At 34.6% G+C, this 17,035-nt stretch overlaps 2 protein-coding genes across 20 annotated transcripts in view; one reads left to right on the top strand and one right to left on the bottom strand.

The window, feature by feature from the left end:
• Positions 1 to 9,041, top strand: part of LOC111047027 (tripeptidyl-peptidase 2) — a 45,993-nt gene extending 36,952 nt beyond the window's left edge. For both annotated transcript variants that reach the window (XM_039422413.1, XM_039422422.1), the window contains 3 exons: positions 4,556 to 4,820; positions 7,013 to 7,199; positions 8,683 to 9,041. In XM_039422413.1, coding sequence (XP_039278347.1) covers positions 4,556 to 4,820; positions 7,013 to 7,199; positions 8,683 to 8,895 — 665 coding nt within the window. In that variant the 3' untranslated portion in view covers positions 8,896 to 9,041. The remainder of the gene's footprint in view (positions 1 to 4,555; positions 4,821 to 7,012; positions 7,200 to 8,682) is intronic.
• A 1,702-nt stretch (positions 9,042 to 10,743) lies between these two features.
• The window catches only part of LOC111047028 (zinc transporter 2), a 33,629-nt gene continuing 27,337 nt past the window's right edge, over positions 10,744 to 17,035 (bottom strand). For 15 of the 18 annotated variants that reach the window (XM_039422727.1, XM_039422679.1, XM_039422687.1 and 12 more), the window contains 4 exons: positions 15,940 to 16,099; positions 12,747 to 12,855; positions 11,826 to 11,960; positions 10,744 to 11,427 (listed from right to left, as the gene is read on the bottom strand). In XM_039422727.1, coding sequence (XP_039278661.1) covers positions 11,288 to 11,427; positions 11,826 to 11,960; positions 12,747 to 12,855; positions 15,940 to 16,099 — 544 coding nt within the window. In that variant the 3' untranslated portion in view covers positions 10,744 to 11,287. The remainder of the gene's footprint in view (positions 11,428 to 11,825; positions 11,961 to 12,746; positions 12,856 to 15,939; positions 16,100 to 17,035) is intronic. The other 3 variants (XM_022332695.2, XM_039422624.1, XM_039422643.1) reach the window with 1 other exon arrangement.

Raw genomic sequence — 17,035 nt, 5'->3', positions numbered from 1 at the left:
CTCCAGTAAAAGCATTTATTTCTAGACTATCTAATAAATAATTGTTAAAGATAAGCGATGTGTCATCAGCAAACAACAGAGCTCTGTGATCTTTTAACTCTTTTGGTAATTGGTTCACATACAACAGAAACAGTAAGGGACCCAGAATTGAGCCTTGAGGTACTCCAGCCTGGACCTCCAGTTTTTGAGATTTAATTTTTACTATTTCATTCCCATCCACCTTGGTAAGCTCAACACACTGGTTTCTACCTATGAGATATGATTCAAACCATTTTAGTTCTATACCATTCACACCTACAGTTTTTAGTATTTCCAATAATATTCTATGGTTCACACAATCAAAAGCTTTGGATAAATCAAGAAATATTGCGGCTGCCTTCTCACCTGAATCTATTATATCTATTAGTCTTTCAACAAGGGATACTATTGCAGTCTTAGTAGATTTCCCTTTCTGGAACCCATGCTGTTCATCACATATGAAATTAATTTCTTCCAGGTGCATCAATAGCCTATTTAAAACTACTCTTTCAAAAATTTTACTTATTACATTTAGAATACTAATTGGTCTATAATTTTCAACTCTTTCAGAATCACCGCTCTTGAAAATTGGCAAAATTTTCCTTGTTTCAGATCATCAGGGAAAATACCCTGCTCTAGTGAAGTATTAAGGAGATGCAATAAAGGGTCCAGTAATTCATTTTCACATTCTTTTAAAATTTTGCTTGAGACCCCATCCAATCCTACTGTTTTTTTGTTATTCAAATTTTTTATTATTCTTGACAACTCATCTCTTGATAATGGATGAAATTTAAATACCTTTTCAATTGGCTCAGCATTTAATGTAGTTGTATTACAAGTATTAGTGTTCAGTGACTTTTGGAGATTATATGCAACCTGTTGATAATACTTATTGAAAAAGTTACAAATGTCTATACTATCATCCATATAATTTCCATGTTCATCGATTATCCTAGGGACATTAGTAACTGTATCTTTTTGAGCTGCTCTCCTATTTCTATTAATTACCTCCCAAACAGCAGAGTTAAAATTGGTACTAGTTGTTAATATTTCAGCTGTTTTCTTACACTTAGCTTTCCTCACTTCTTTTGCATAGTTTTTCTTTAGACATTGTATTTGACTTCACTCGGAACATCCCTCACTAATTTAAATTCCTCATAAGCTTCCCTAACAATATTTCTTTGAGTAAGAATATCTTCAGTTATCCATTCATCTACTTTGTTTAATTTACTTTTTACTTTGACTTTTTTTATTGGACAGCATACACTAATGTGAAATCTTAGAGTATCAATGAATTGCTTATATTTGTAATTAGGTTACAACTGTTATAAACACTACTCCAATTTTCTTGAAGCAGTTCCTGCTTCAAACAATTTATATTTCCTAGCTCATATTGCTGAATTTCTTTCACAAAAGTTTTTTTTCTGCTTGGATTCTGGCCCTGCAACTTAACATCTAAAATTTGATAGTTATGATCTGATAGATCTGAGCTACCTAACCTGACATTACAACCTTCTATATTTGTGAGGATATTATCAATAATTGTCTGTGAAGTTCGAGTTACTCTTGTATATTCGTGGACCTTAATTTCTAAATTATTCATATTAATAATATCTCTAATATCCTCTGTCATTTTATCCTGCCTGGCAAAATCGGTATTGAAATCTCCTACTACTATAACATTTGTGAAACGAGCGGTTGTAATTTCCAAAAGTGTATGGAGCAGCTCACAAAATTTTTGCCAGTCTCCATTTGGTGACCTATAGATACCTAACACTGCTACCTCAAATCGATCATCAATTTTTAACCTTAGTCCCGTCACCTCTAAATCCATCTCAACAGAAAATCTCTTAACAAAATCCAGTTCATAAGTTTGGGTATGTTTAGCATTGCTAGTGAATATACATACACCACCACTTCTATGAGCTATTCTACAAAATTCTGATCTCAGTGAATAGCCTGGAATCCTAACTTGATTTATTTCCTTTATTTTTAAGCCATGCTCTGTGAAAATAACAATGTCAGGATCCTCCTGTTTAAGAAATACTTCTAATCTGTCAATTTTGTTGCGAAGATACTGAATATTTTGATGATAAATACTAAAAACCTTACCATCTTGTGCTACTCTATCTCTAGCATTTGTAGCTATTTCCCTTTCCCTGTTTTGAGCCAATTTACTAAAAAATCGTTATTTGTTTTTTTGACTGTTTTTAAACCAGAGGATTGCAAACGGCTTTCAATCAGCTCTGCCAATCTATTACAAAAGATTACTTTGCCAGATCGATTTAGATGCAACCCATGATTAGTGAAGTTATGTCTTTTCAGCCTTTCATTTAGAAAACAAATCCCCAGTTGTTTAGAATTCTTATTTTTTAGGCTGTTGATTGTATTATGGATTGATTTGTTTGTCGAATTGATTGCTTCATTTAATTCTGGCCTATCAAACCTATTAGGAATAGTACTTATTATTAAGTTTGTTTTTTTGCTGAGTGGCACAATTTCCTTGATTTTTTCTGTTACTTGAGGAAGATGATTCAAGTTAGGTTCATTATATTATTTGAGCCACCCAGTACAATTAGATAGTCATTTTCATCAAAGTCTTTAGTTTGTTCCCTAGCTGACTCTACAACTGCATTAATTGATGCACTTGGCTTGAAAAAACATTGGACATCAAATTTATCTTTCAATCTTTTATCAAGGAGATCACTGCAATCACGTCCATGACTGGACGTCAGTAGCAGAACTCTCCCTTTCCTATCTTTATTTCCCTCAGCTATATTTTTGGTTGCTGTCTTCAAAACCTCACTGTACGTTTTATTTCGACCATTCTCAGAGCATTTCCCATCATTTAGGTTAGATTCTATTTTTTTGCATTTGGTCGGAGGTTCTATCATACATTTAGTATTATCAAATTTAGATTTTAGTTTCTTTATTTCCTCCGACATTAGACTACATTGATTTTTTAGATTTAGTATTTCTTTTTTATGGTCTTCATCTTGTAATTTTATAATCAGTTCCAAAGATTTAATTTCTTCTACCATCCCTAACCTTTCTTCCTCAGACGTTTTAGAGTTACTTCTAATTGATTTTTTAAATTAGTGTGGCTACTTTGTAGTTGAGCAACTTTTTCGGCTAAAGTAGTTTGAGGAACTGGGGTTTTTGGTTTTGGCGTTTTTGAATTTTGGTTTTGGGAACGCGTAAGTACTCTCGCTATGTTTACATTTCTATTAATAACCTTCGGTGTTCTACTTGAGCTCATCTTCCTATCTAAGAAATTATATTACTTGCAATAATAATAATTGATTTATAAATGATAGGATTTTAATTTGGTTATAATTTTAGTCAAGTAAACTATCTATGTTTATTTTTAAATCTCGAAAACCTAACCTCAAAATAACCTCTAAACGATGTTTGGCTTATAAAATAGAATTAGGAATTAAAATCTAAAACAAAATGATAAAACGTGATCAAGAAACAATTACTAATGAAATTAATACAAAATTTGTACTTATCCGTGACTATTTATAACACAAAATCTTCCAAAACCCAGGAGCGAAATTATGTAGGACTACTACCCATTCAATTACATTTTAGTTGAAGCAAACAAAAAGAATAATTCTAAACCTGCAAGTGATAAAACCAAGTGGGAAGAATACGAAGAAGCTCTCAGGGACCTGTATACGTCATGGCTTTCGAAGCTAGGTAAATATATTTATAATATTTTATCAACAGTTTAATGTCATAACTGAGCATTTATGCATAATAGGAATAGTTTTTACTTGAAAGGATAGAGAAGTAATGAAAATTGAGATAGCTGGAGTTGGATTATCCTTAGCTCGATCAAACGATCATTTTGTTTTTTATGGTTATGATAATTGCAGGGCTATTAGAAATAAGTCGAAAGTAGTGTAATACCCTTTCTAAATGGCATATCAATTTAAATTTTACGTGAAACTTATTTCTTGTGAACTAACGAAATCTGTTCAGACAGTGGTCTCTGCTTTTAAACTCACCGTACTGTGAAATGGGATTGAGTTCGGAATAATAGTGAAAATTATCAATTTTTCCATGAGTATTATTCTGCTCTTTACTGCCGGCTGTTAAGGTTCCGTTTACTTGGTTCATACCAATGAATTCTATTGAGTTTTTAAAAATGAAGTTTTGATAATATTACCAGAGACCAGAAATATAGTGATCATTTTTGAACCGCCATTTTGAATCAAACTTATTTTTTTTAATTGAAAGGTGGTCATATGATACATGATTCCGATACAGGATTTCCTGAGAAAAGGTATGGTGAAAACCGCACATCGATATCTCAAACCTTTCAAAATTCATTCTCATTCATTTCCTTTATTAAAGTATATCATCCTTATTTAAAGAGTTTGACAAAATATATATTTGACAAGTATTATATATCCATCTATGTATCTATCATCTTCTAAATATATCTTATGTTTATCCTTTATCTATGATATTACTTAATTGATTGAAGAGCTTAATGATTCTATTCAATGTTTCATTTTGTTTGTTACAGAAAACAATAGTGAGTCGCAAAATCTGTATGAAGAACTGGTGAAAAAGTATCCAGACCATTTGTCACTGCACACTTCAATGATGTCCAACCTGGAGCCAGACAGTAAGCGAATTCTTCCTGGACAAGATCTCACAAAAGCGCTGGAAAACGCCAGTAAAATACTTGCCCTCACCAAAACAGTTTGTCAAGAAATCGATGAAACTGAACTGTTAGCTTTCATAGGCATGAAGTCCGATCATCGACCGGATGCTGCTAAGATAAAAACGTGAGTTTTATATTTCTTTGTTTATTCTCTCATATACGAAGTGAGAAAATAGTATTTTTCGATTAATCGAATTTAGTTAGGATTTAGATTTATAACGTTCGTAACAAGAACAGAATAAAAAAATGTTTGTATAATAACTTATTCCATGTTTATTCCTTATATAGTGTTATTTCATGTCAGTTGGAATATTTTTTGTTTGATCCTTGATACATACCAATGTATCTTGAAATGAAAAGTCGCTTTCTATTTATTCAGTATGTGCAGCATTCATAAGAAGATATAATTTTCGTTGAAATTATCCTCCCTCAATATTTTACTAACAATTATTTTAGATTTAAATTGAAAACATTGAACTTGAATACAGTAAAAATTGAAATTTCCAGTAAATTTGTGCTGAAAATGTCTTTGCCGATTGCCGACATGACATCTGAAATTTTTAGTCAACGGCTTTGAATCATCTTAATCAGAGTAAAAACGTTTATTTTGATGTTTTTTCATATACCCTAATTACAACAAGATATACAATTACCTCACACAGAGTACTCTATTTTCTATTGATAGTTCTATGATTGGAAAACGGATTTCCCTGTTTCCCATTATTTCTAAAATACGTTTTTGGATTTTAAATAATGGATCTATGAAACTGAAATTAGCTGGACCCCAAGCTAGCAGACCATACCTTATAAGAGACTAAATGGCTTTTTTCTAAGTACTTATTATCATAAGTAATTCACTAATGGCTAAGTATACAGTTTTTAACATTTCTTTGTTTATGATACGCCTTAATTTATATACGTTGCGTCAGAGAAACTTACTTTTTTGAAAAAAATTCTGCGCGTTGAATTGGTCGCGTAGAGGGGTAGGAGGGGGCGCATCTGGAGGGTGAAGTTATCAAATTTATCCTCCCTCAAGTAAGTAGCCATCATGCTCTGGTCTAGAGAGCATCGGACCTTCGCAATTGAGAGCGTTTATTCTGATGGTCGGTCACTTGGTCTTGCTAAGCAACGTGCCTTCCGCGCTCGATTTGAAATTCCTCCTCACAGACTCGTTCCTGGCCGTAATTGAATTCTGTCGTGGTTTAATTCAATTCGGGAGTGTAGAAGTGTCGCTAAACCCAGAAATGGACTTCAATGAGCCATCAGAACTCCAGAAAATATCGAAAGAATGAGGCAGTCAGTTGTGCGTTCTCCCCGGCGTTCGGCTCGCAAACACACAGCTGCTAAGGCAATTCCTGATTCCACTGTTCGACGAATTTTCCATAAAGACCTTCAATTTCATCCCTACAAACTGGCTGTTGTTCAAGAATTGACTGAATGCAATTTTGTTGCCCGTCAAAATGCATGTGATATGCTGATTGACAACCTGCCTGAAGACACGGTCATTTTTTCAGTAACGAGGCTCATTTCCACATGCGTTCCTTCAATGTGATTTTTTTTATATGGTTATTCGAAATCCCCGGATTATGTCGATCGACCACGGACCATAGCACACATCAAGATCAATATTCGCGACGCGTGCGCCTTTCAAATAAGTAAGATTCTCTGGCGCACCTTGTATATTAAGCTTCCTTATTTTTGCAGTTGTATATGTTATGTGTTTGTTTCATTTTAATGAATCATCTACTATTATTCCTAAATACTTTATATTGTCAGAGTGTTCTATTACAATTGTTTCTACTTCTATCACAATAATTAAGTTTCATTGTCGTCATATGTGGTTTTGTGCTATTTGTTAAAGAAAAAGTCAAACATCTTGTTTTTTTTCTGAATTCAATGACAATAAATTATTTCTTAACCAACTAGTGATTTTTGATAGTTCTATCTGTGCTGTTTGGAGCTCTTCCAAGGAGTGCTTTATCGTCATAAAAGGCTACAACTCGACTTTGGATTTGAATGGAGCACAACTCATTTGCAAAGATCGGATGCAAAATTGGAAAATTGGTCCTAAAACTGGTCCTCGAGGTATTCCGAACATCATGGAACCCTATGCACTCATATGGTTTTCTAACCATTGTGTTTTGCTGTCGGTTGCTGAGATAAGATTTAAACCATTCAAGTGGCTCTCCACTTCACTCCACTCTTATACCTATTGTCTCAAGCTTTTTTATTAATAAATCATGGGAAACTGAGTCGAACGCCTTTGCTATATCTAAAAATACCACTAAAAATGTATTCTTTTCCTCTGAATTGCAGGAAGATGGACCGCAACAAGTCAGTGATAATAGAGACGTTGGGGCGAAAAGGAGTGGCGCTGAGTCAGCTGCACATCGCTGCCAAGGAGGGCAAGGCTTCCACCGGAGACCACGCCCAAGTGTCGCTGGCCGACATTGACGCAGTCATGCAGAACTTGCTGCAGTACGCTGACGCCAACGATGTCAAGGTAGCCCGCCCACTCATCTTCATTCTCTAATATTGTATTTGTTGTGTATTCTGGCTCAATATCAGCTAAAATATGGAAAATATTTTCTATTCAAAGGGAATTCGAATAAGAAAATAGGAATTAAAACAGTAGTTATTCTAATTCAGTGCAATTCCTGAGTACCTATAACTTTTTTGCTCATACTCTTATTGGAGATTTTATTTATCTTTCTATTACATCAATAACAAAATACAGAGGCTTACAGCTTTATGCCAAAACAAGCCTCATTGAAAATCAATTGTTTACACAAACAGAAACTATTTTATCGGCATTAATTATTGAGTGATGAAAATGAGAATAGCTTTGCATGATTCCTGTTGCTGCAACTTCATTTCAACACTCTCCCAATGTTCGTCAATAATCTAGTTCCATCTTGAACAAGTAGAATAATAAAGACTTATTTAGTCAGTCTATTTGACCAGTCAATCACTACTTTGTATATAAAACTCAAATTACTAATAGAGAAATCATTGCAATTTCAGAAGATTAAATCCGGTAGACAAACACTAATATTTCATTCAAGTTCAAAGCTAATTTATGTCCAAATTCAAGAAAGAAACAAAGCCAGGTTAGGTTCAGATTTCTATACCACCCATGATTCTTAGTGCCAGGTCAAACATCTAAAAATTAGTTTTTTAATAAAATGTAGTAGAATATATGAAAATTAAGAGGGGTAAAAAAACTGAGTAAATAATTAGAACTAGCCTACATAAGATTAACTAGACCATATATCTGCTAAAATTTCAAACTTTGAGGCCCGCTAGCACGTTACAATATAATGTAGGATACAGCTTTTTATATCGCGGTATTATCAGACGTCAGACCAGGATAGCTACGGTAGAGGCTGCGAGTTATAACATGAGCCTTCGACTCTCACAACATGAACCTCAACTCTGTTTGTTTTAGTGTATGGCTGAGAGTTTGGTTTTCAGTTTAGTTCGTTCTCAGCAGTCAGTACCCTCACTTAGAACAATTTCTACCCTGGCCGTAAGCATGCAGAGTGAAAGGGAAAGATGTGTGAGAGAGACATTCTAACTTCTACATCCCTTCAACGCCAGTCACTCTTTCACCATTTGAAGGGTTAAGGTTTATGACGTTATATCTAATGCCTCTAATCTGGTACAGTTTTGGACCCAAATAGTTTACTTCCGTGCAACGATCTTTCAATTTTAGAAGTTGGTTGATTGGCAACCGACCGTTGATAGGCAATCAGGTTAAGAATCTGAGAATCTTCTATGTATTCGGCTCATACCTTTATGCTATTTTAATTGTTAAAGACTAGTTTAAAAAGTAACTGTCGCTGAAGAAGGGTAATAAATTAAGCTGACTATATTCATCAACATTTTCCATTGACGCAACTTTAAGCTTTAATTTGATATTTCTATCAACTTGTCTGTACACTATAAAATACTCTATCAACGGTCTGGCGGTTGCTTTGTTACAGACAACAGTTTACTTTGGCCTATGGCACGCGGCGGCGCATGAGCACTACGGCAAGCTGATCAAGTTGGCGCTGAAAATGTACGAAGACAAGTCCTCGAAGGAGCTGGACGAGTGTGTGGCGTGGGCCATGGGCAAGGCAGGGTGGGCGCATGCGCAGCGCCTTCACCAGTCCAACATACCTATTCGTCACCCACCCGCCTACAGGCTCTTTTAAACTATCATTTATGCTATATTATTCAGTATTCGTATAATTATTTCATTTATTCTGGTTGAAAAAGTTTTATTTAATGAAATAGTCTAACAAATTTATTCTAAAATCCAAATTATTATAGAAGGAATCTAATAAATTGATGCATTTTATTCTGTCTCTTATTGGTTGGTTTTATTATATCCATAACTGACATGCTTTATAGGATAAAATATTTGGGATAACTTAGGATAGACCATCCTAAATTCAGACATTCTATACGATAGGATATTTAGGATAGATCATCTTGAATTCATAAAACTTCAGATTGAAATGAATGAGAAATTGCATTCATTCAAATGCTAATTAATTCCAATATTTGCAGTAGCAGAAGTCTTCGGGGTGATTTACAGCATTTAATTTGGATTTTTGTTTAATAATTATTATTCATAAAACTTCGTTTTTAAATTCTTTGAATCCTTTTGAGATTTTTTATTGTAGATTAATCGAAATGCTTTTCACTCCTGAAAGTTACTCTTATAGAAGAGGTTCCAGCAGTGAATTGTATTTCATTCAACCTATTAATTGAATGGATTCTGTATAACTAAAATGACATTATTGAAATACAGTATCTGTATTACAAATAATAATTACATTTTGGATTGATGCTTCTATTCAAATATTTTATAATTGAATTCTTCTTGGGATAGATTATTGCAACTGGCACATCATTCAATTTGAAAGGGAAGACTTCTTCAACTCATTAACGAAGTCTTCACTTTCAACTCTTCCCAATTGGAGAATTGATTTTTTCTTCCTATATTACGATAGCACGTCCAGAAAGTAAGTTCCGTTTCAATTTATATCCGCTACAGCGCTGCGATCGCAGTTCCGCACATTCGCGGTAGACGCTCTGTATCAAGAAGAAACGTGCGCCATTTGGAGATCACTGTCAGCCACGTACGTTTTGTTGTGCTTGTTTACAATGACAGTGTTGATTGAAAAATCCCGCCGCTTGTGAAATCAGGTCTGTGATTCGTTTTCTGAATGCAAGGAAAGTGAACCCGAGTGAAATTTATCGGCAAATTTGCGATGTTTATGGACAAAGTGCGATGAGTGATTCAATGGTGAGAAGATGGGTCTGTCAGTTCAATGACGGACGTAGTGATGTGCTTGATGAAGAACGAAGTGGGCGTCCATCTTTGGTTACAGAAGAACTGGTTCACGCGATTGATGACAAGATCCAAGAAAACCGAAGGTTTACAATTAGTGCTCTCGCTATGGAATTTCCCCAAATTTCACGATCACAAATGCATGAAATTGTTACCGGAAAACTGAAATTTCGACAAGCTGAAAGAAACTGTTTCCAACTGGTTGAAGACACAGGCGGCAAATTTCTATGAAGAAGGCATACAAAAACTTGTGCCACGCTATGACAAATGTCTGCAAAATTACGGTAGTTATGTGGAAAAGTAGTTTAAGAGTTGTAGAATTTTGTGTCATAAATAAATTTTCTGTATCTGTACACAATTTAATTTTATTACCAAACGGAACTTACTTTCTGGACCTACCACGTAGATGTATAAGCCCCCTAACAATAAAAATTCATCAAATTCATTTTATAAATTATTTTAAACAACAAATTGTAATTTTTAATTTACTTCTCGGCAGACAAAAACAGAGATGTGTCTGATGCCCGACCCTCTATTGTCCAGTCCTTCTGATAAGTGAGATGTGAGATCAATTGAGATATGTTGTGCGGTGTCTATTTGGATAGAGTTTTCTGTTTCAATCCAAACTATTTCTAAAGGTTCTACAATTTTACCAGCTGAACTGAGTGAGAACAAAAGCGTGAAACACTCCTCTCTCCTCTCGTAAGCTTCCAACATTTTAATTTGTTCCTTGTCCAACTCACATTCTGCTTACTACTGACTATAGAGAATGGTGAAGAGGGGACATAGCCTCCACAACGCTCAGTCGAAGGCAATCCCCACAGGCAACAAATTGCTGTACAATTGATTTGCATTGATGAAATCCGGAATTAAATGACATAAGTACGCAATAAAAATAAATCAGTTACAGAAAATTTATAATTTTATTAGCTGTTTAGTAGCCTTAAAAAAATAATTTGACAAATTTAAAAACTTATTGATTAATCTTGAACTATTCATTCATTTCTTTAAAAGAATGAATAATATGGCAATGAAAGTACCAATATATACGTATATTTATATTCCACAAGGATTGGTAGGCTGGATTATTATTTTGAACAATTTCTTCTTCAGAGTTTTCAACTCGAAGGAACCTCCAAAAAATTCATTTGGAATGTAAATTTCGAGCACTTAGGAATACTTTGGAAATCAGCTCTCAATGTATCAATTGAATCATTCCGTTAGTATACGGAAGTTTTTGCTGACAATTATTTTTCAGAATCACAGCACTGGTTACAGTCTCGTTTTTGGTAGTATTCGATCTGAAGTGTCATTTCGAAGAAATTGAACTTTGAATGAATTTTCTTTGATGCCGCTTTCAAAATATCATGAGTACTCACATTTGGACCTATAAGTAAAATAAAAATATTAGAAATGAATAGCAATAAATGTTTATTCAAGCTACATGATTTGAACTCGTTATTGGACTTTTCTTAAATTTGAACGCTTTCTAAAAGTGAATTGTGAATTTGAAAAAGTGAAATTTAGTGATTTTCAAGTAACTATTCAGCAATTATAAGATCAATTGTTGACATGGCTATGTTCACAAAGTGAACTTAAGTAATTTTCAAATAACTATTCAGCAATTATAAAATCAATAGTTGACATACCTAGGTTGGCTGTGGTTATATTGACATCATGTTAATGTACGTTGGCTGTTACAACATTGTTGAAAAGGGTATTATTGAGATACGTTTACATTAAATTAAACTATTTTAAAGAGTGTGGGTAATAATAATAACTTACTTATTACAATATGAGCGGCTAGTGCTGTTTTATCGAGACTCAATGCCCAAATCCTCAAGTTGTGCACCTTCTCAACATGTTGTATGCTGAGCAGAGTGTCGAGAACATCTCCGTATTCAACACCTCTTGGCATTCCTGAGAAACAAAAACCACACAATTTGAGCATCAACAAAGGCTTTACCAAAAACTTAGAAGTTTCAATACTATGTATCGTTTTCTAAAACCGCTTTAAATGATTGTAGAAGTTATGGCCACATAAATGTAGATATAACTCCATTCTAGTCCTTTATAGTCAATAGTTGTAATTCACATAAAACTAAACTTTATGATTACTTGACTATATGAGACTTGAAAATAGCTACCATACATTGAGATTTTTCAGGTCAAGAGTCATAATATTTAGTTTAAATAAAATCAAGATAAATCCTTTGCTTGTCCTTGCGTAACAAGTAACATCTCTAGTAACAGAAAATTTACAAGTTTACTTGTGAGTAACAAGTAACATCGCTAGTACCAGAAAATTATCAGGAATAATTCAGAAGAATAAGATGTCAATAGCTGCTGCTTCTCCATGATGATTAATAAAACAGCCATTAATATCTTACTTCTGCGATGAATTTTCATTTTTGTTCAGTTGAAATGATTTCCCCAAAAAGTAATTCCTTTAGAATTACTGAAAACTTTTAAAAATTTTCCAATTTCTGGTTTGTCTAGGTGCATATTGTAAATGAAGCAAACATTCAGTATGAATTATAATAGCCTTCGTTGGCATTGCATAGCCTTCGTCGCTATAACGCCATAGTTGGCATTATTAGCAGATGAACGTATTCTGAGGCCCGAAAAGCCTTATCATAGTCGGAGCCGTAATAGCAAACACTCAGGATTGATACAAATAGTGAGCACAAAACTTGCTCAGCTTACCTTCCATGAGCACAAGCATGGTATCCTTGAGAATCGTGAAGGTGGTGATCATTACGAGGATAGAGAAGAGGAACGTACAGATGGGATCGATTATATACCATGACGGTCCCTGTAAATGAAATACTTTTGATTTTAAATTCACATTGAAATAAAATATCGATATAATGATATAATGTGAAACACAAAGTACAGTCTTGAAAAATTAAAATAGTCAACAAATTTGCTTGTTTTTCACTTGAAATTATCAAATAATAGCTATATTGTAGCAATCCTTGATGGAATATTGTCAATTTTTCTAATAACGGAGGTATAGCTTTTGAAGTATCACATATTAGCACAAGACACATAAATGCACCAATAGGCTTACTATATTAATAAGTAATCAAGTTGACACAAGATAATAGATAAGATTATAAATGTTTGCAAGTTAATAATATGTGAAATAATATTATATAAGTTATGTACGTTAAGGAATTTATTCAGGAAAACAAATTGTTTGGTCATTAAGTGCCAAATAATGTGGAGCAGCGAAGGTAGATTTTATTAGAGAAGGTAGTTTGAGTGTTGAATATAATGCATGCATTCAAATATTGTGTTAGAGCGAAGGTAGGTTAGAAGGTAGAAGGAAGACATTTAGATGACTACATGCATTATTTAAACATTCTCAGCTAGTTTCTCTGATACATTCTATCTTCGCCGCTGCACTATGTTTTCATCCTAAGTGCTAAATATTTTCTGATATCAATCTTCTACTCTTCTGTCTATTACTACTTATCTGTTATATTCTTCTACTTGTAACATACATGATAGAAAAATCTTAACAGCTTATAATAGTATCTTTCGTCACATGGACGGATGATGTTTCTAGTCGAGGCGTTAGCAGAGACTAGAATTTCATTCGAGCACTGCTAAAGACATTCACGTCTGAGTAACGTACACTATTTTTTGTGATAATAATCTAAAGAAGAATAATTAAGAAATATAAAACATGACCTGCTCGTGCTGAAGTAACTACATGCATTCTATAAGGAACCTAGTTTACAAATTTCGAATCAGGAATTTTGTGGAAGTTGATGAAACTTCCACCTGGAGCGCTAAAGGTGTTTTTTGTAGCAGTTTTGCTGTTCCTATTCTGGAACTAGGAAACATACTCGACTGTCAATAAAACATATGGTTTCATTACAGTAGAGCAAGGACGATCCTCCATGCAGTAGAGTATGCTGTAATGAGAATCATATGTTTATTTGTTCGGCAAACAGCTGTTTACCGGCTTGATTTCAGATTGGATGACTATGACAAAAATCTGGTGTGGCGCACTCACACAACTTTCCTTGCCGTTATGAAAATTGATCATCTGACGCTAGTGTTCTCGCGCATCTCAAGTCTACTTATAAACAAAGATCAGAGCCAGCTGGTGACAGGACAATAACGTTGGAGACATACGAGATCTGCTTTCTCTTCATAGTGAATCATTTAATAGAATCAACAGTTGCCAACAGTTTGCGATTGGATAATCACATTTTCTCGAATTTCGTGCTTATTTTCAATTTTAGGTGAAAATGTTACTGAACATTAGATGTAGAGATTCTCATACTGAATCTTTTCCACTCGAATTTTTTTGTTTAAATTGTATCTAACGCCTGATAATTGAGAATCTAAAATCAATCTTTGCATAGATGGGGCGGAGCTCCTGAAATTTTTCCACATATAGGATTTGTGGCAGTTGATAGAGCTTATCGATGACTATTTCAGGTATAACTTTAATCGAAATCGTTGGAGACGTTTTAGAGAAAATCGCGAAAAACCCTGTTTTTGACAACATTTTAGCCGCCATCTTGAATCGCATTTGATCGAAATTGTTCGTGTCGGATCCTTATATTGAAAGGACCTTACGTTCCAAATTTCAAGTCATTCCGTTAATTGGGAGGAGATGAGATATCGTGTACACAGACGCACATACACTCATACACACACACACACATACAGACCAATACCCAAAAACCACTTTTTTGGATTCAGGGGACCTTGAAACGTATAGAAATTTAGAAATTGGGGTACCTTAATTTTTTTCGGAAAGCAATACTTTCCTTACCTATTGTAATAGGGCAAGGAAAGTAAAAATGAGTAAAATTTCTATGTGAAGAAAATGTTGTTACGAAGATTACTATCAAGTTATATTCAATGTAACAAGTAAATTGAGTTTGAGAGTGTAATTCAGATTATTAAGAGAGTTGTTAGTGAAATTTATAAATCTGTGTTCCATTATTATTAGCCTTGGTCACATTAGTCGAGTTAGCTTGGCCGATTTGACTTGGCCCAGCCCAGCTTACTTGTCATGTCTTAGAAGAGTTGGATCACATTGGTAAAGTTAACTCGGCCGAGTTGACTACATAAGTTTTGGTGATTACACGTTGTGTAAACAGTTGTGTAAAATGTCACGTAGTATAGATTTTACTTCTAAGGTGCTTGAAAAGGGTGTATGATTTTTAGAAGAGGAGGTTGATGAATTAGTGTAAGAAGTAAGAAATAGCGAAACACGCGTTTGGGTAAGAGACTGGATTAAGATAAGAGACACTCATGTTACCTGAACTGGCATCAGAGGATAGGCTATACTAAATAGTACATGGCATTTCTGAGATTAACGCCTCATAATTTAAAAAATCTTTTGGAAATTCTCTCCAAAAATCAGCAAAAAAGACACTCAATTGAGAGACTCATTACCTTCAAAAGTAAAGCTAGAGGTTACACTGGCTTATCTTGCTACTGGAAACACCTGTAGATCTCCCCAGCATAATTATGTTCCGAGTGTCAAGGCTAGTTATCTCGAAGATCCCAGAAGTGCGTGATGTTATATGTGACAGCCTTCAAGAGTTTATGAAGGAAATGCGATTTGACACAGCTGACTGAGCATGGTGGGGGTAGGGCGAGTGCTAAGAACTGGTCGAGTGGTTGTCTCCCGGGCGAAACTACTCGACTTGCCCGCCACTTGGGTCTGGCACTCGATTCGTTCAATATTGCCTACACAGGTCAAGTTGACGGTAGAGTACTAACTCGCCTTTCTAATCGCCCTTCTACTCGACCAATGTAACCCAGGCAGGTTTACGCATAATAATGAAGTTGAATTATTAAATTAAAGAAATCTAAGTTGTCAGTTTGATAAAGGCAACGTTGAAAGTGTTTCAGTATAGCTTACATTAAAATATATGAGGATGGAAGCGATGAAGACGCCGGTGCTCTGAATGAAGTCGCCCAGCACGTGGATGAAGGCAGCGCGTACATTGATGCTGTTGGAGCCACGGTGCTCCTCCGCACCCCCATGTCCGTGACTGTGCTGGTGCAGTGTGCACCCCATTCTGCAAGCCAAATCACCTTACATTCAATTTCAACACAATTAATCTCTTCTGTTATCATACTCCTCCACTTGAACAAATGGCTCAAATAAATGATTTTACTATCTACATTGCTTACATAATTAAAATATAATAAATATAGCTCAGATGATGTAAGTTAGATAAAAATACACAGAAAAAATAAATGATGTTACTATCTACATAGAGTACATAAAATATGAGAAATAAGTGAAAATATAGTCACATGTTGTAAGTTAGATATAAATATACCTAAAAATACAGAGAAAAAAATTACAATTTGAGGTAAAGAAATATTTGATGGATAAAAGCTTTTATTCTGTATTATGATGAGTTGTATTTCTGGGTGTATTTCTAGGTGTTGTTTTTCTGATGAGTTGTAGTAGGCCTATTAACTAAACTTGGGTGTAATATATCTTGGGTGTTGATCTTGAAACTTGAGAAAGTATCTGCAACCAAACCACCAGGAATGCGACCTCATAGAAGACCTAGATAGAAATGGTGGCAACGGGTCAAGACCGACCAGGAGAGTCTTGGGAGCTACAAAGGAGATCAACCCAAATGGAGGCTTTTTGTCGGTGTAGCCAAATATCAGCTTCTTTCGTAGATATAGATGGCACTGGGAGTAAGTGAGTCTGATAACTATAAATTTGGAGTAAAGTGTAATAATCATAACAAATAAAGATACTGAATACCTTTCAAGATTTTTAGTCTGGTTTTTTATATGTTTGATTCAATCAAAATACAATTTTTAATTTTTTTGAAAATTCAAATAGAACATTCACTTACAGAGTAACTGACACAAAAATCACTACTCGTTCTAAATCTTAAGCCCAATTCACATAGGAGTGGCGTATGGCAGAGACGTGGCGTGGAAGTGACAAAAGTCCGCGCCACGTCTCTGCCATACGCCTCTGCAAA

The sequence above is a fragment of the Nilaparvata lugens genome, chromosome 1, assembly GCF_014356525.2.
Source record: "Nilaparvata lugens isolate BPH chromosome 1, ASM1435652v1, whole genome shotgun sequence".
In the NCBI taxonomy this organism is placed as follows: Eukaryota; Metazoa; Arthropoda; class Insecta; order Hemiptera; family Delphacidae; genus Nilaparvata; species Nilaparvata lugens.
Note: the sequence above shows the minus strand (reverse complement) of the source record. Positions and strands in the feature narration are given on the sequence as shown.